Raw genomic sequence first — 18,967 nt, 5'->3', positions numbered from 1 at the left:
TGATGATGAATGCATTGTCTTCACTGGTGCACTCCGAGCGTGCGCAACCATTTGTTGTTTTAATGAGTGGGAATGGTGCTTGTACTTGAAAGAATTTTCAGTGTCTTTAATAAAAATACCAAATCAGGCACACATCAAAGCAGGATCATAAATGTAAAAACCAGGTTTCAATCTAATATTATACGGGGTTATGTAAGCTCCATCATATATAAACATAAATTATCAGATCTCAGCTAGATTTGTGTAAGCTGCATAATATGTAAACAAATGATCTGATCTCAATTATCAGATCTATCTGCAAAATATATTAGATAAGAGTGCAAGTACGGTAACTTTTTTATTATTATTATTATTGTTTTGCTTTTGTTTGGATGTAAACTTCGGTAAAATACACACATAACCATTACATGATGAAAGAAAAATACAGGTGCTGTAACAGAGCCAGAGAACATACGCATTACTGATTTCCTGTTACCTTTTTCTTTTTTTCTTTTTCTTTTTAAGCGGACATAGCATAAGAGAGCGCAAATCCGCTTTGGCTGCTCATTGGTCGAGAAATATGGAATCAGATGACGTAGTGGTTCCGGGTTTCTAGGTCCCAACAAAAGGTAACTTTCGGTCATTTGTGAAAGAGCGGCACACGGCTGACCGGGCTTTCTTCAGCTGAAGGTAAGAACGCTGCCAGCCTGCCAATACAGCATGGTATCACTCTCTAGCTGACCGCTGTAATCTCATTAGAGCCTTTATCCGTTAGTTAATATGTACTGCTAATATTGAGCAGGTTTAAGCGACAGCAGCTAACGTTAATCAACTTGCCAGTGAGACGCGCCGTGCCAGCAATGTGCGGCGGCTTTTTGTCATCATTTCGTCTGCCATGCCGCTCCTGACCCATTGTCGTTTCAGTGCTAGATAAGGAGGTCAGATTTGCTTCCCAGCTCGCCTTATTTTGAAGCACACCAATTATGTAAAGGGAGCAAGAAAGGCGCTTTAATTTTAATTACAGCTCGTATTGTTTTTCATGGTGTTTTAGCGTAACGTGTTACAAGTGGAAACTGCAAACCCCAGCTACAACTTTAGCATTTCCCGGTATTAAACTGTCGCTTTTGTTAGCAATACCTGCCCTAAACGGATATGCAGTGTTTGGCTTTTTACCGTTAGATAACGTGTTTATCACTCACAACTAGATATAGACGTGTGAGGAGATTTGCATCGAACCACTCACTCCCGTATAAAATGATTTGAATTTGCTTTTATTCAATTCCACCCAAGAGAGAGAGGAAAAACTGTTTTAAGCTAGTGGTCCATGGCTTTTCCATCATCATCATCATCACCATCCCCACGTCCTGTCATCACACAGGAATGTTTTCAGGGTATTTTTATTTTCACAGTAAGAGCCCAGAAAAAGATCCTGACATATAAATATTTCTTTCTCCGCCGCTTTGATTCATCTGTGGGTGTACTGTCATTCTTTAAGATGTATGGACAGATGTGACGTACACTGAGGATATGATTCACGGAAATGATTCACGATGAAGAGTGTGAGCTTTCAGGATTGGGAAAGCCAGTTACGTGGTTTGACCTTCTCTTTCCATAAATGTCTTAATGTAGCTAAGTACACAGTGTTCTCTTATTTGCAGGTAACCGGTGTCTGTCTTGTGCCATGAAGACACTTTCCACTTAATAGCTGACTGCCGTAGGCTACAATTACTTTGTCACGTGCTAAACGGGTTCAGCACGTGACGTTTAGCCACAGAGCAAACATGTGGATATTGACTACATTTTGCAATTATGAGACACAATTTGTTTTAACTACTTTACCGTCTCTGCACTCTGAGGATATCAGCAGGCTGAGCTTGCTCTATAGTGACCCTTCCCTGACCACCAAGTGGGGTGAGCCTAAAGAGTATTGTCATTGGTTGTCTGCAGCACAATCCTCATTGGACAGTAGCCAGTCTGGTCAGAGTGACCACATCTCCGCACTACTTCATCCCTCCATGACCTTTCAGTTGACCTGTTGTTTAAAAGCAGGCAGGTGTTTGAGTGCAGCAGAGGACATTATAAGGAGCTGAGCACTGAAAACGTTCAGACATACAGAGGCGGTTTGGTACGCAGCGAGGAGGTGGTGAGGCTGTGGATAATTGCCGTGTGTAGTGCAGTCTTCCTGTCTGTAAGAAGAGGTAGCACAGTGGTGGAACGGTTTAGATAAGCCTCAGATACTGATGGTTAATAGTTCACTTTTTATTTCCAATCTAGTGTTTTGTCAGAGTTCCTTTAAGCAAGAAGTCAACCACCAGACAAACTTAGTTAACCAGCCAACTTCCCTTTTGTGACATCTCTTGGCATGCGATAGATATTTGGGTGAAAATCAACTTTCTTGCTTTTGACTTTTAACCTGAGTTATTTAAGTGATCTCACAGGCAGCTGATGAATGAACTGTATCAATTGACTGTATTGTGTTTTTTGTTTTTCTTTTCTGTCTCAACTTTAGCTTAAGCATTTTGTGGACCAAATATTTACATGCTACAACTGTGGGACTCTTAAGAGTTTAAGAGCTTTTTTTCCCCCTCTTCCCGTCCAACACAATTCTCTTGACGCACCTCAAACATCTTTGGGGCCACCAAGCTTGAAAGTTTTCTGATAACCTGCTGCTCAGCTCCCTTCCAGAAAAAAGCATGGGTCTTCAGTCAGACTCTGTCCTCCAATCTATCCTCCTTTTTCCAATCCACCTTATCATATGGCTGTACTCAATAGTCTCATTCCTGCCTTGGTACTACCTCACCGGAGCTGGCCAAGGAAAAGCTCTGTCCAAGAGGATAAAAGCCCGTTCCAAATCAGGATGTGCCGAGGGACCATACCGCTCCGTGGACCAATTTGATTCCCTGGCCAGGGAAGACTTCCCAGGCAAGGACACACTCGATAAGCTGTTCAAGCATGCTGTGCAGCGCTTCGGTGAAGCTGATTGTCTAGGAACCCGAGAGATTCTGAGCGAAGAGAACGAGACTCAGCCCAACGGCAAAGTTTTTAAAAAGGTAAGGTTGCTTAGAGTTTACTGCTCTGTTGACAAATGCGTAAGTGATCAGAGATGTTCGGTGTTATTTATGTGACCCTTTCTCCTTTTAGCTGATCCTGGGGGAGTACAAATGGTTATCCTACAATGAACTCGACTCCATAGTCGGTGAGTTTGGCAGTGGATTGGCGGCTTTGGGGCAGCAACCCAAAAGCACTATTGCAGTCTTCTGTGAAACCAGGGCAGAGTGGATGATCACTGCTCAGGCATGCTTCAGACACAATTTCCCACGTAAGTATATCTCAGCGCGTTCAATCCAAGGTTTTGGGGTCAGATAGCGTGAATGCTGTGTTAAGTGTTTCATAATTTAATTATCTCACTCACTGAGATCCTTTTTTAAACAATATTATTATTGCAGTGGTGACGTTCTACGCCACACTGGGGGAGGAGGCGATTGCTTTTGGACTGAATGAGACGGGTGTTTCACATTTGGTCACCAACGTGGAGCTCCTTGAGACTAAGCTGAAAGTGAGTTAATCCTTTACAGCACATGGTCCAACCACCACTCCTAAGAACAAGAGAAGCAGTGATATGATTATTCTCATGAGACGTCTTTGTTTACCATCTAACAGCCTCAATTATCATCACATGATTATAATTTAAGATGTAGCAAATTGTTAACATTAAAGTTTGGAAAGCCCAGAATAATGTTTTTGTCCACAGCTTCATGGATGAAATAAGGAACACAGAATTGATTTGTTAAAGCATTTTTTTTTTTAAAGATGCATTTACTGGCTTTCTGTTACAAAGAAAATCCCAAAGGACTATCACTTTTTTAAAAATGTTATTTATAGAAGGAAATCTTGTACTTGGGCATCCTCCTGTAACATTTTTACTCTTTGCTTTTTCTGCATAGACTGTACTGCCACAGATCCCCAACCTGAAGCATGTGATTTATGTGGATGACAAGAAAATGAACACAGAAGGCTACCCAGCAGGGCTTTCCATCCGCAGCATGCAGTCCGTACGAGAGATGGGCAGGCAGCCGGAGAATGGTGTGTATTTCTGAATCACTCTGGTTGTGCTTTTTGTCCTATTTCAGGCACAGTACAAGACGGTAACGCTTTCCTTTGTTCTACAGTGGCTAGGGCAATTGTTGAGCCCCGGCCATCCGATCTGGCCGTTGTGATGTACACCAGCGGTTCCACAGGCAGACCCAAAGGAGTTGTCATTGTCCACAGTAACCTAATTGCAGGAATGACAGGCCAGTGTGAACGCATCCCTGGGCTCGGGTGAGTTGCAGCAATGGCTGATTTGTTGTATTTTAGTAAGGCTACTTGGAGATGTGAAGAAATCTAAGAAAAAAAGAAAGTTTAAGTTCAAATTGGAACTAAGGAAGTGCAGTCAAAGATCCTCAGTGTAAACATTGGAAAGAGGAACTGAAAATGTCTACTAATCGTTGGTCCTAACCAAGACTTTCAATGATTCTACTGTGGCAGGCCTAATGATACCTACATAGCCTATCTGCCCCTGGCTCATGTTCTGGAAATGACAGCTGAAATCTCCTGTGTCACATATGGTTGTCGGATTGGCTATTCGTCCCCACAGACACTGTCAGACCAGGTAAGCAGCACCGACGCCAGGTTGCATTGTTTCTGTCACTGTAGTCTATATTTTAATTGACTCTTAGTGGTGTTTCTGTTAATATTTAGATGAAAAGTCTGGTTTATTTCAAGCTGTTGTTTTTCACAGTTTAAGTGGCCATTGTGACGATTGCGTGCCGTGGCATCGGTCCACACTTTATCTACATTGTAAAGATTTGAGGAAACGAGAGTTCACAAAACCAGATGTGAATCGTGTTTATCATGGCGAACAGTAGCTCTCCAAAAAAGCAGCTTCTTATATTTATTTTTTTAATCTTACTTAAAGGAGATGCCTAACTTAGCCCACTGGAAGCTTTGCTAACTGCGCAACAAGTCGGTTGGAAATGATGAGAAACACTTTAATAATGTCTGGTTTTATTAAAACTTGAGGCATGAGTTTGTCCACAAACCAGTGTGACTTGATCTTGCCTTTGTCGATTAGATTCTGTAGTCTGTGGCCACATTAGTCACATCAGTGGGAAGCAGGGCAGATTGAGGAGGAGTTACATTACAAAAGTTGGACAATATTTCAATTTTTATTTTTTTCCTTCTCCTCTTTAGTCTACCAGGATAAAGAAGGGAAGTAAAGGAGATTGCTCTGTGCTCAGGCCCACACTGATGGCAGCTGTGCCAGTAAGAACCTTGTTTTTTATTTATCCTGTTTGTGTCTTTCTTTATTTTATTTTGTTTGTCAACTGGTGTCTAAATAACTCCTATATGTTTGGTCCAAAAAGGAAATCATGGATCGCATCAACAAGAACGTGATGAGCAAAGTGCAGGAAATGGGTTTTGTTCAGAAGATGCTGTTTACACTGGGCTACAATTATAAACTGGAGCAGATCAGGAGGGGCTATGACGCACCACTCTGCAATGCGTAAGAAGCATCCTATGCGTTCCTGTGACCCTTGCACTAAAACATGATTGGCTTGTTTAACTTAAAATCAAAACACTGCGTGATCTCTCTTTGCAGCTTGTTGTTCCGGAAAGTAAAGAAACTGCTGGGTGGGCGAGTGAGGATGATGCTGTCTGGAGGAGCCCCCCTGTCCCCGGCCACTCAGAGATTTATGAATGTGTGTTTTTGCTGTCCAGTGGGCCAGGGCTACGGCCTCACTGAGACCTGTGGAGCAGGCACTATCACAGAGGGTAAGATAACATTTTGAGTGCCCAAAATAATGACAGATGAGTTCAAATTTAGGCATTATTTAATTTAAAAGAAACAAATCCTGACTTACAGTTTTATTTTAAGTTGGATTAACTAAAGTGCCTCAGTTCCCTAGTGATTTGCTGACTGGAAGCAGTCATTATTGTAGTGAGCCTGGCCAATAGTCACACAGGATAAACAAATACCTCAGGATAGAAGCAGATGGGCCTAAATTGAAAATAATGTTTAAATGACTGTTCTTAAGAAATGTTTTTCATTTTACAGTTGAAGACATCAGCACTGGTCGTGTTGGAGCTCCTCTGATTTGCTGTGAGATTAGACTCAGGGACTGGGCTGAAGGTATGTTTGGGGGGGAAAACATGCCGGGACATGCTTTTGCAGAATGGAAAGATCTCCATTGCAGCGTAATCATGTGTTTTTTATTTTCACTCAGGTGGCTACACCAGTAAAGACAAGCCAAATCCAAGAGGGGAGATCTTGATCGGTGGCCCCAATGTAACCATGGGCTACTACAGGAGTGAAGGCAACAATCAGGACTTCTTTGTGGATGAAAATGGTCAGAGATGGTTCTGCACCGGAGATGTAGGAGAGGTTTACCCAGATGGCTGTCTACAAATTGTTGGTGTGTATATTTCTTTTTCTGGGTGGGGGTGGGATGCTACTGTGAATGATACGTATTGTATAAAGCCCTTTGAGTGCTTAAGTAGAGTTTTTTTTTTTTTTTAAGTGCTATATAAAAATCAGTCCATTTATCATTTACTTTTTCTCATTAAGACCGCAAGAAAGATTTGGTGAAACTGCAGGCTGGAGAGTACGTGTCTCTCGGTAAAGTGGAATCTGCTCTGAAAAACTGCCCTCTTATAGACAACATCTGTGCTTATGCAAACAGGTGAGTGACCTACTTTTTTATTTATTTATTCAGGGAAAGTTAAAATGGTAGGAGATGCAATTTAGAGGCAAAGTTTTTCCATATCCTAATATATGATTTACATCTGGATCAACGAGTATAATGGCAGATTATAAACGATATGGGGAAACAGCTGAATGAATTTGCAGATGGTGACCTTTCCACGAGCTGTTTACAGTTCAAACATCATATTCAACTGCTGCAGGCGTCTGTGTTTTTACTCTAAACTTAAGAACACGAGTGCTTCTTGAAATATTTTTTCATTCTTCACGTTTGACTTTGGAGAAAAATTACATTATAGCGATCAGTCATAGATTCATATCAGTTTCATATGCATGATAGGCCAGCTGAAGTTTTGTGCTAATAAACACTGACTAAACACAGATTTGCATATGACGGGTACAAACAAATATTATTTCACGAGATACTTGCATAAAGTTAGAATTACAGAAAATGTTATTCAGGGTCAGGGTTTCTTATCAGTTGATGCAAATGAACCAGGAAATGAAATAAAAGATAAAGGTACTAGTAAACAACCCAGATGACATTTCCATGAAATGTTTACTTGTACGTATGGTATATTCATCAGCTACAGGCGGTTTCTATTTGTACTATACATGATTGCGTATCTATAGAAACGTCTTTCACTTATCTCACACTTGGGATTTGAGATGATGATCTCCATTTGAAAATGTGAATGACACTTTATCATCAGTTTAATAAATGCAGTACATAATGCAGTATATGGACAAAAGAATTGGGCCACACCTTGCAATCATTGTTTTCTGTTCTTAGCCAAATGCATATACAACCAAGCACCTAGCCATGCGATCTGCCTTTGCAAACATCCGTGAAAGAGTGGGTCATTGTAAAGAGCTCACTGAATGTGAGTGTGGTGCTGTAATAGGACAAAGTTAGTGTGGGACATTTTTTCCCTACTAGATATTCTACAGTTGACTGTAAATGTATTATTGGAACCACAGCAACTCGGAGCATGTAAAGTTGCAGAGCAGGGTTTTATAAAGTCATCAACGATCTGCTGATTCAATAACTGCAGAGTTTCAAACATCAGCATAAACGCTGTGCACGGGGAGCTTCACGGTTGTGGGTTTGCATGGCTGAGCAGCTCTTGTAGGTCATCCAGCACTTTTGTCCATGTAATGTATTTTAGCATATCGAATTAAGCAAGCTAAGGTTTAATTCATTGGGTAGGTGTTTTGTGTTTGTTTCTTTTTTTGTTTTTTTAAATTATTATTTTGTTTTTTCTGACCAAATACAGTGTTAAGCAAGTGTTTATTTCTGGGCTCTTAATATAAACATAATGTGCAGGAAAACATTTTTCAACCTAAATTTAGTCCAGTCTGTTAAACATGTGTGTACTGTTCTAATTATGCAGGCAGGTTTAGTTCCGCTTCTGAAAAGGGGCACCCGGTTTAGCTACAGCAGTACTGACGTGTTGTCAGAACAGTTTAAACATGGTATATTGCATAATATTACACAGAGATGGTTACTCAGGATATCCCAGCAGTAGCAGTATTTCTCAACGTTGCCAGCACTTGCTTGTGTCTCACAGCTCCACTCCTTGAATTCTTTTCTCCTTTTATCATTCCACATCACTCAGCACCGCTCCTGCAGTCATTCTTTGCCTTTTTTTTTTTTTTTTTTTTTTTTTTTTTTTTTTCCCTGTGCTTATTATACCTTCATGTTTACACTTTAAATCATTTCCAGTCTCAGTTCTTCTCCAAGCTCCAATAAAATCAAATTGTTACTGTTCATACATAATTACCTGACAGGCTTTTGCACCTACGCACTTGAACTGACAGCTTTCAGTGTGAACACCCAAACCGTCATGAAATTCTTCCCACTTCAGATGTGTCACCTGCACTCTGGCTGACATGAGAACTCCAAGTGACGTTTAAGTGTCTTAATGACGACTGAATCAACAAATGTAGCGCTCACTTCGACTTCAGCTGATATCGGAACAATTAAATATGGCACTTAATTAGACTGAAGTGATTACGGCTGCAACTTGAATTAATTATTTTGTCTGTAGTTGTTCAGTGGTGGGCATGCGACGTAATGTTGAACAGTTTCTAAACTTTTTTTTGTTTGTTTTAAATTGTGTGCCCTTGCAGTGATCAGAACTATGTGATCAGCTTCGTGGTTCCCAATCAGAAAAAGCTCACAGAACTGGCCAAACAGAGGAGCATAGAGGGGACATGGGAGGAGATCTGCACTAATCCTGAAATGGAAAGCGAGGTCCTGAAGGCGATCAAGGAGGTCGCCACTAACAGTAAGAGTCTTTTCACAGCATTGCGATAACAGAAGCTTTGCAAGTTTTGCTTTCATCCATACTTTGTCCAAACGTGCCTGAACATCACTTTCCTTCCTTGTAGTTAAACTCCAGAGATTTGAGATTCCAGTGAAGGTGCATCTGAGTCCAGAGCCGTGGACGCCTGAAACGGGCCTAGTCACAGATGCATTCAAGTTGAAGAGGAAAGAGCTGAAGAACCACTATCTCCATCACATAGAGAGAATGTATGGGAGGAAGTAACTTCCAGCAGGCCCACACCACCCAGGAGTTACTGCTTTCACCATAACCACGATTTTGATGTGCAAATATTCCTCTGGTTACAAAGCTGTAGTTTATTTGTGTTCCACAGCTTCACAGAGAAAAGCGTAAGCTATAAATAGTTGTAGCCGTTTATCCGTGTGTGTGTGTGTGTGTGTGAGAGAATGTGTGAGAAGTTGTGTTTGTAAGAGATGCACCAAAGTGTCAGTTTTTGTTATTAGAAGGGTGAAAGGCTATTGCAGCTCTCAACTGCCATCCATTGGAAATTGCTGGGACTCTTATTTGTAGCTGTTAGAAACGGCACCTTCGGTCCACATGTTGCTTAAGTCTTGCTGCTGCTTTCATTGAAAATGTTTCAAAAAATAAAGGAAAAAAATGCGACCATGATCACAGAGGCATGTCATGCTGTTTTGTAAAGTTGGAGTACTGATGTTAAGGTGCCTTCAGTCTGCAGTTCTCATGTAGTCGAGCAGAGGTGGTAGCTAGACAGTAAAAAAGAAAAGTTACAAAAAAGGCTGAATGCCGTGTTTACTTGAAAGGAAAAATACTCCCCACCGCAGACACATCGACACGATCAAGAGCATTTACAGTCGTTTGTCTGTGTATTTAGCTTTGATTTTGTTTCTTACCTGTTTTATTTATGCTTTAATGTTATTTTAATGGTTTGTTAAGAAAGGAAGACCAAAATGTGTTGGCCTAAATGACTCAGGAAGACGGACAAATGTTTTAATATATGAAGTTGTCAAATGTGGGGTATAGAAACATTTTGACAAATGTTTGTAGGCACCTTATTTAAAAAAACCACACAATTAACTACTAAACTGCTTAGCCTTTATTATAGTCACAACTGGCATACTGTAATACTGTGCGTACTTTACCTCAGTTAATAGGTTATTGTACGATTTGGTATAAAGGATCCTCTGAACTCAGTTTTAATGTGTTTTCTATGTATTTTTCCAAATACTATCATGTTGGTGGATTTGCATTGTTAAAAGTTTTAAGTACACAGACGATGGCAGTCACTTTAGTTGTTTGGTGAACCTACGTGTATTTATTACTCCCATCATTGCAGTCACATGCCATGTTCGACATTTCAAGAATAAACACCTTTTCGTACTCAGTGTTGTATGACACTTTATTTTATTACAAAAAACTGAATATACAAATGCAATATTGATTATTATTAAGGTGATCACTGCTGAAGCCTTTGTACACTTCAGGGGAAAGCAGAGCCTCAGCTATTCCAGTCTTGAAAGCGGAAACAGTCGCTAGCGATCTTCCACACGGGCTGATCGTTGTTGGGTGAAGCCTGAGCTGTTAGGAGAAAGTTCTGGTTGAAAAAACGCTGTTTGTTCCCTTCAAACTTGACTATGCCACCGGTCACCACAAGCAGTGTTGTCTGGCCTTGGGTTGCTTGCTCTGTGAGTGAGGAGAAGTTAGTTATTTTCTAAAGCAGCAACAGAAGAATAAAGGTTTACATTCACATTTTAATGAGACAATATGATTAATGGGGATCAATTTAATAGTTCAAATGTGTTGAGTTTGGGATTGACCCACTGACCGTGCACAGGCTGGCAATCCAGTGTTTGAACCTGGAACTCGCTGGATGGCAGTGACTCAAAAAACTCGCCCAGGGCTTCCTGTCCTGACACCGCATTTCCGTTCCACACCAAGGTAGCCTTGTCCAGGTAGAGCCGGATTAAGTTCTAGCACATGGGAGCCAGACAATGGTGAACATTAACAGCAACAGTGCCATCAGCCTGTAGCAGAGCACCATGCTCATTAGCTCTAGTGAAACTGAAAGGTTGTGATCTTTAAAATGAAAACTATCACTTTAAGAATAAGACTGCTTTCACTGCAGAGGAGCTGTGGGTTAGTGGGGAGCTCATAGTTGAATCCACTTTAATAAATTTACATCACAGGCCCAAATAAGGAAGTCTTCACAATATCTCTTACTTAGAAGATTTTAAAGCTAAGTTTCAACATGCTATAACCTACACTCATTGGCCACATTATTAGGTACTTATTCAAGCTGGAGCCCAACCGATGTACTGACCAATATATCAGGACTTATAATGGCCAAAAGATGAAAAACGTAAAGATGAAACACCCAGAAGAGCATCTGTGAATGCATTCAAACCTTGAAGCAGATTGGCTACAGCAGCAGAAGACCATAGGCTGTCACTCCTGTCAGCTAAGAACAGGAAGCGGAGACTACAATTCACACGTGCTAACTAAAGTTGACAAAATACAGAAGACTAGAAAATGTTGCCTGATCTGATGATTTTTGCTTTCTGCTGCAACATTTGGCAGGGTCTGAATTTGGTGTAAACAAAGTGATAGCACAGATCTATCCTTGTATCAACAGTTAAGGATGGTGGAGGTGTGATGGCGTAGGTCAGTGATTCTTAAAGTGTGGGCTGCCCCACCCCCGGCAGGCCACAAAAGGTACTGCAGGTAGGCTGCAGTAATAACAGAAATTCAGTTTGTAATTACTCACAAGTATGTACACTTAAACATTTATATACATTTATCTGAAACAGAAATTAAAATTGGTAACTGGAGGTGGTTAGTTTGTGATATTACTCATTACTTTAACTTAAACTCTGTATTGAAGGAGTGGGTCACACATTGGCCTTAACACTTTTCATACGACTGCACAACATTAGCAATTTATAGCTAATGTGGTTTGTGTTTTTGGAATAACATTTTCAATGAAATACGTCATTTTCGTTTGGTCTTTAACATTTATATTGGAGTTTAAGATTTTTTGGGACATTTTCTTGGTACATGGCTCCTTTGTACCAGCTGTTTAAATGTCACATCTTAGCTGACGTTGCTGACCATACACATCCCCTTGTGACCACAGTGTAGTCATCTTCTGATGACTACTACAAGCTCTTCCATCACATTGCAAAGCTCAGGCCGTCTCAGACTGGTTTCTTGAACATGACAATGAATTCACTGTAGTAAAATGGCCTCCGGTCATTAGATCACAATCCAACTTGGCCTTTCAAAGTGGAACAGGAGTTACATCATGGATATGCAGCTGACAAATCTGTGACGCTGTCAAGTCCACAAGCACCAAAATCACTTTGTTGAATCTTTGCCATGAAGATTTAAGACGGGACTGAAGGAAAAAGAGAGGCGCAACTAGAAATGTGTGCCTAATGGAATGACCGGTGTTCCAGATCTACTGGCGTTTAGATCAACTGGCGTTGGTCGAACAGATGTGTGGCAGACTTGCGTTTCAGGAGCTGCTACCGACAAACCAGCAAAAAAACGCCAAATGTGTCACCTGTGACACTTGTGAGGTTGTCTCAAACACACTCCGTCAGTCTTGATGCTGTTGAACAACAAAATGTTTAAAAATGTGGCGAGTTTACCTGGTGATATCCTCATGCGCGACGCGATCGCGAAAACAGCAAACAATTAACACCACGCCGATGTTGTTCACGGGACAGCAAGAGTAAACGATCGGGAGACTCTTGTCGTCGTTATCGTCCCCCTCGCACGGTTTATTTCTCCGGTTTCAGCGTTTTTGCTTCACAACTACAGCGAGCAGTTTACTTTGTGCACTAACATGGAGTCGAGTCAACCAGCGCCACCTCTGGCCAAGTGCCCCAGCCTACAGCCAGATCAACCTGTGACACACATCTGCAGCACGTTTGAATTCGTGTCATGCACAACACATTTGTACCTTTCAATTGTGTCTGTTTGTGGGTCATGCAAATAAACCTTTGAAATGAATGAAATGATATCATATATTCCTTATTGGCCTACATTTGTACAAAATTCCAAATTATATACACAAAGTCATAGAAATCACCACTCCAATTGGTCATCATGATTTTGATATTCTCTTTTTCCATAACAATGAAATACACCTTGGACAAATATGACAAATCAATATTTAATTAGTGTTGTCACATCACATCCTGTAAGCAGAGTCTGCCTGTGTCTTTTCCCTGGAAATTAATATTTCCAGCCAATATAGGCAATCCATCAACATGGCTGGGGAGTTGGTAGTTATATACAATCTGTATAAGTGTGGTTAATCTAATGAAGATTTGTAAGGAGATGGCAGTTACTGTGAATTCACAGCAGTTACACAGTGATTAGTAATAAACAGCCAGTGAGAGTGAGTGGATTTAAGAAAGTCAGTGACTCAGGTGTGTCGCTTGGTTTGTCATCTGTTTGTGAGACTGGAGGAGACGTAGAAATCTTTTGTTTTAAATCTTAGTTAGGAAGGTTCCTGTTTGAAAACAAGCACTTTTTGTGAGAAATGCAAGAAGTACATCTGCAGAAAGCACACAGTTACATTCTGTCCATCATGTGGACAAAATCGAAAATGTTGAGCATTGAAAAACTGAGAAAGTTGGGCAAGTTCAAAAGCCAAATTGTTCCTAAAATAGTTATGTAAAGTCTAACAGTTGTATGTCTGTGTTCTACATGTTTATCTAATGGGAAATAAAGTTGCTATTGTTTTATTGCAGTTTTTGGATAATTCTGAGTGGATTTACACAGTACGGATCTAAATGACCCGCAACAAAATCAATGTCAATTGTGTGTTCTTCAACTTAATACAAGGGTTAATTTCCAAAACTTCCATATGATCTTCAATTTGTAGCAGATCCACTATCACACAGCAGCTGGAGCAGTTTCAAATGGAGGTCAGTCCTAGTGATGTGACATTCTGTATCGAGGCTTCGAAGCTTGTGTCGAGTAATTGAGGGGGCGTTTCCGCGATGCGCGTAACGAGGCTTGCTTCATTTATGGGAGGAGCTGAAAATGAGACGTCCGAAGCCTCGCTGCCCGGCTGTACCACGTGACTGGTTCAGGAAGTGGTTCGAACTTTGCCGCGAGCTATGACAGAGATATAAACCCCTCAGACTTCATTCAAAATGTGGGTGTTTGATGGAGAGTTGCTGTTAGTGAGAGTTTGGAGACCGTTTGGAGGTTTATGAGAGTGAGGAGAGAAAGTCAGGAGAGAATGGAGCCAGCTAAGAAGAGGAGGATGTCCTCCCCTGTGTGGGAACATTTTGATCTTATTCCTCCCAACAAGGTAAATTTCTACAGAAGATGTATTTTCATAATACTGATGGTGCAATACAATTTATGTTAAGCTGTCTTGACTTTTGTACAAGGTGAAGTGTTTGCTATGTGCCAGGGAGCTGGGATATAACAACAACACCTCATCCACGCTTAGGTACTACAGAGCTTTGCATGAGAATAAGGGGAACACCGATTGTGGGGCAAGACCAGGTGAGCCATCAAATGCAATGATAATATAGCATGCAGTAATGTTACTAAATGATATAACAATATTATACAACTGTAATAAGTTACGTGTGTGATATTTATATTTGTGCTTTGTTCTCCTGAGGAAAGACAATAAAGACAATCTCAAATAGATGAAGACCTGGTTAGCATGGTGATTGAGGACTCCCAGCCATTTAGCATTGTGGAGGACAAAGGATTTAAAAGATTTGTTAAATCATTAAATCCTAGCTATGTTCTCCCCACTAAAAAGTAGGGGTGCAACGATACACAAAATTCACGGTTCGGTTCGGTTTGGTTCGATACTTTGGTGTCACGGTTCGATATTTTTTCGATACAAAAAAAAAATGTTCATGCCTTTTTAATTTGTCATTTATTAAAATTATAAATATATATTTTAACACAAAAGTACAGTTTTTAAATTTAACCCTAACCCTTGTGCGTGTTGTTTTTTAGCTCGTCATATTGCAGCCACAGAAATTCTTTTGTCCATGAAACCATAAAGCTGCACTTTCTTTTTGCCTTATAGTCTGATTTGTCATAACTTCTCCGTTTTGTGGTAAGCTTTTCTTTGGCTGTCACTTCTTCACCCTGACCTGTCTTATTTGGCTCAGCAGAACTAAAATATATATCTGTCTGTGAAGGTTCTCAGTCATCCAGGTCATCGTAGTGAAATATATATCCTGCCGCACTCACATAAGCTCAGCGATTCTCTGCGCGATCAACCTCTCACATGTTTAAGCTGCGGGAGATTTCACTTGTCATGTTTGCATAGTAAGCTAACAATTAATAAGACGATGTCAGAGGAATTGGTGCACAAATTATCATCACTCACAGATCAGTGCTGTCGCTCTCTATACACAGTTCGCGCGATTGCAAAGTGAAAGCAAAAAAACAAGCGCAAATTCAAACGAGATTTCAATATGTCACATATTGACAGTGGCTCACCCAATGACATAATTACCCAGCTACATTTCTGAAAGAATGCAAAAGCATTGACATATATTTTTCCTTCCTACAATAGCCCGACAGGCAGGGGAGAGATAGCCCCGGGACGTCGGGCTAGCGATATTGCGAGCCCTGTATCTGATTGAGGAATCACTCATCTTTGGAAAAGAGAGTTTATTACAGAGAAATGTCTCTTTCCAAAATAAAAGCTATACTATCCGCTTCTTCTGGGCTATATTCTCAGCAGCATATTAAACATATCAGGTCTCCATAAGGAGAATCCTGTGCTAACAGCTGTCTAAATGACTCGGCTAAAGTTTGTAGCATGCATGCTTGTTGTTTTTGTCTTTGCACTAGGATGATGTCGGTGTAAATGTGCAGTCATATTCGTTGTGTTCCCACTAGTGCTTTCAGGTTAATCTCGTTGAAATAACCTTAACGCCACAACACGGCAAATCTCCGTTAACGAGCTACCCTATACAGAGGGGCTAGACGGCCAACACGTTAACGAGCTAACTGCGCTAACACACTAGCTCCCACCCATGTAATTGAGCATTGCATGGCACATCCAACATACTGTTTTACTTTAGTCCATGACTCGCTTACCTTCAGGGTCATACGTCACATGAAAACCAAAATAATTCCAAACGCCAGATCTGAATGAGGGTGGGGAGGTCCACTTCTGTCTCGCTAGCTTGCCCTGCGCTCTTCCTTCTGACCATGCTGTCTGTGTTGAGTGCTCAGTGAATCTGCGTTGGACTACTCCGCCTAGGCTGCACTCTCGAGCCTAGGCGGAGTAGTCAAATGCAGATTCACTGAGCGCTCAACACAGACAGCATCGTCAGAAGGAAAGTTGATAAAATAAATTACAAATTTTGTATTGTTCTTTTTTTTTCTCCCCTTTGGTTTTCTTTCTTTCTCTCCCCCTCTTTCTTTCATTCTTTCCCCCTGTCCTATCCCACAGTCATGTCTGTCCCGTTTGCAACTGAAAATAAAATAAATTCATAATTATAATAAAGGTCAATCAAATGGACCAATATGATGATCCACTTAAAATAAATCCTCTTGGCATCTTTCTTGGCCTCAAGACAACAATTCTGATGGCTATAGATCCAAACGGGACACAAAAAAAAAAAAAAAAAAAAATTTGAAAAAAAAAAAAATTTGAAAAAAATTGTATTGTTCGATACATATGCGTACCGAACCGAAAGCACTGTATCGAACGGTTCAATATCGATACGAATATCGTTGCACCCCTACTAAAAAGGTCATAAAAGCAGTGAAAATTTAGTTTTTACAGAATAAAATGTGAACAGGCAGGACTGAGGCCTCAGTCTGTAGCTGTCCATACCTCAACGTTACAAAAGCACAACTACTGTCCACACCCCAACCACACCTCACCTCACAGTAAATGATCATTTCCATTTTAAGCATTTCCAAATAATCATTTTCCATACTGCCAGTATAAATATACACAGTATACTGCCATCACTACAATATAGATGTTTTACACACTGTTTTATACACTTTTGTTGTTGACATTTACAGGCTGTGTGCAAAAGGCCACACTCTTCAAATTCATGCCAACTAATATTTTTATGTCCAGTAGGTGTCCTACTAGAGCAAATGAAGCTTCAAGAAGCTTTGCGCTGGGATGAACCAATTGGATGAAAAGCTTCAGTGCTTCATGAAGCTTCATCTGCCCATCACTAGTCAGTCCACTACTACCATAGCCTACTACTAGATTAACTTGTGACACATCTGCACCTGCTGCTATGATCACATTGAGTAGAGGCTGAGTGGCTGCACTTACCCCTGGTACATCCAAATCTACCCACAAACATGTTGAAAGATGCAATGCCAGCAATGTGGATTGTCAACACTGAAAACAATCAGTAAGCAAAGACAACAGGGATAAATTTTTTCTGTTTATTTAGCACCCACAACATTTGTAGTCGCCTTCTGCACAGGGGAAGTCCACACACACCGTGTGGTACCACTTTCCACAGAAGGTGCATTCAATCTGCAAGATTGAATGAGATTGTCAGAGTCATTGTCTGACTGTTTATTACTAATCACTGTGTAACTGCTGTACATTCACAGTAACTGCCATCTCCTTACAAATGTTTATTAGATTAACCACACTTATGCAGACTGTATATCACAACCAACTCTGAAATGTTCGTTTGCAGAGGGAAGACACAGGCAGACTATGCTAACGACATGTGATGTTACAACACTGGTGAAATATTAGTGTGTCATATATTTGTTCACGGCATTTTTCTTATGGGCAAAAGTATTGATATCAGGATGGTGATTCTTATGATTATGTGTATGTCATTTGGCATTTTGTACAAATGTAGGCTGATAATAAATACATGATATCATTTCATTCATTTCAATGGTTTATTTGCATGACGCACAAACAGACACAATTGAAAGGTACAAATGTGTTGTGCATGACACGAATTCAAACGTGGTACAGATGTGTGTCACAGGTTGATCTGGCTGTAGGCTGGGGCACTTGGCCAGAGGTGGCGCTGGTTGACTCGACTCCATGTTAGTGCACAAAGCAAACTGCTCGCTTTAGTTGTGAAGCAAAAACGCTGAAACCGGAGAAATAAACCGTGCGAGGGGAACGATAACGACGACAAGAGTCTCCCGATCGTTTACTCTTGCTGTCCCGTGAACAACATCGGCGTGGTGTTAATTGTTTGCTGTTTTCGCGGTCGCGCATGAGGATATCACCAGGTAAACTCGCCACATTTTTAAACATTTTGTTGTTCAACAGCATCAAGACTGACGGAGTGTGTTTGAGATAACCTCACAAGTGTCACAGGTGACACATTTGCCGTTTTTTTGCTGGTTTGTCGGTAGGAGCTCCTGAAACACAAGACTGCCACACATCTGTTCGACCAACGCCAGTTGATCTAAACGCCAGTAGATCTGGAACAACGGCACTTTCGGGCCACCGTATGTAGTTTGGTCTTACAAATTAATTTAAGTTAAATTACAGAAACAAAACTCACCCGCCTCTTCTTATCCATACAGTCGTAATAAATGTTGACAAATTCTTCTGAATATCTGCATGACTGGTCGGCATGAGTCCTGAAATCCTGAAGAGATAACTACGTATTACTCAAAGCTGGACACGGTGATTTAACGTGTGTTTTTTTTTTTTGGAAACGGCATGGAAAAGCTTACCAGGGTGGTTGCCATATGAACAGATAAATTATTGGAAACAACTCAAAACAAAAATATTACAAAAAGACCGAGAAAACGTCACAATTCAAACTTCTTTTCTTCTCTTGTTATTCCTTTAGCAACCAACACATTTCTATCACACTGGGTATTACTTCCTCGGGGCACCAACTCTGCCTACCAAAATAAGATGTCAGTACAATCTTTCAGACTCATTTAAGCTTCTCTCTTCCGAGTTCCACTTTCA

The 18,967-nt window shown here is 40.7% G+C and overlaps 2 protein-coding genes across 2 annotated transcripts; one reads left to right on the top strand and one right to left on the bottom strand.

Annotated features, from left to right (window-relative positions):
- The first annotated feature begins 563 nt into the window (after positions 1 to 563).
- acsl4a (acyl-CoA synthetase long chain family member 4a) lies at positions 564 to 9,992 on the top strand. Its single transcript, XM_085420765.1, has 15 exons — positions 564 to 669; positions 2,489 to 3,029; positions 3,121 to 3,298; positions 3,426 to 3,535; positions 3,924 to 4,062; positions 4,149 to 4,299; positions 4,507 to 4,630; positions 5,212 to 5,283; positions 5,385 to 5,524; positions 5,621 to 5,793; positions 6,077 to 6,151; positions 6,246 to 6,434; positions 6,587 to 6,701; positions 8,855 to 9,012; positions 9,116 to 9,992. Exons 2-15 carry the CDS (start codon positions 2,673 to 2,675, stop codon positions 9,271 to 9,273), a joined length of 2,139 nt encoding a protein of 712 aa, XP_085276891.1. The 5' UTR covers positions 564 to 669; positions 2,489 to 2,672; the 3' UTR covers positions 9,274 to 9,992.
- A 407-nt stretch (positions 9,993 to 10,399) lies between these two features.
- On the bottom strand, positions 10,400 to 18,881 carry nxt2 (nuclear transport factor 2-like export factor 2). The gene is made up of 4 exons (XM_085420795.1): positions 18,724 to 18,881; positions 18,549 to 18,635; positions 10,853 to 10,997; positions 10,400 to 10,710 (listed from the first exon to the last, which is right to left on the bottom strand). The coding sequence occupies exons 1-4, from the start codon at positions 18,736 to 18,738 to the stop codon at positions 10,526 to 10,528; spliced, it is 432 nt and encodes a 143-aa protein (XP_085276921.1). The 5' UTR covers positions 18,739 to 18,881; the 3' UTR covers positions 10,400 to 10,525.
- Between the last annotated feature and the right edge of the window lie 86 nt (positions 18,882 to 18,967).

This window comes from Rhamphochromis longiceps, linkage group LG2 (genome assembly GCF_057381845.1).
Source record: "Rhamphochromis longiceps isolate RC_006_pf linkage group LG2, R_longiceps_female_GT1.1, whole genome shotgun sequence".
Lineage (NCBI taxonomy): Eukaryota > Metazoa > Chordata > Actinopteri > Cichliformes > Cichlidae > Rhamphochromis > Rhamphochromis longiceps.
The sequence above is the reverse complement of the archived record's forward strand: the minus strand, read 5'-3'. Positions and strand labels throughout refer to the sequence as shown.

Excerpts from the sequence above, each read along its gene's own strand:
- acsl4a (XM_085420765.1), top strand. The coding sequence starts at position 2,673 with ATGGGTCTTCAGTCAGACTCTGTCCTCCAATCTATCCTCCTTTTTCCA. Across the intron at positions 3,299-3,425 it reads CTTCAGACACAATTTCCCAC|TGGTGACGTTCTACGCCACA; the intron begins GTAAGTATATCT and ends TTATTATTGCAG. Across the intron at positions 4,300-4,506 it reads GAACGCATCCCTGGGCTCGG|GCCTAATGATACCTACATAG; the intron begins GTGAGTTGCAGC and ends CTACTGTGGCAG.
- nxt2 (XM_085420795.1), bottom strand. Across the intron at positions 10,998-18,548 it reads GTATGGATAAGAAGAGGCGG|AACTTAATCCGGCTCTACCT; the intron begins GTGAGTTTTGTT and ends CCCATGTGCTAG. Across the intron at positions 10,711-10,852 it reads GGATTGCCAGCCTGTGCACG|AGCAAGCAACCCAAGGCCAG; the intron begins GTCAGTGGGTCA and ends CCTCACTCACAG.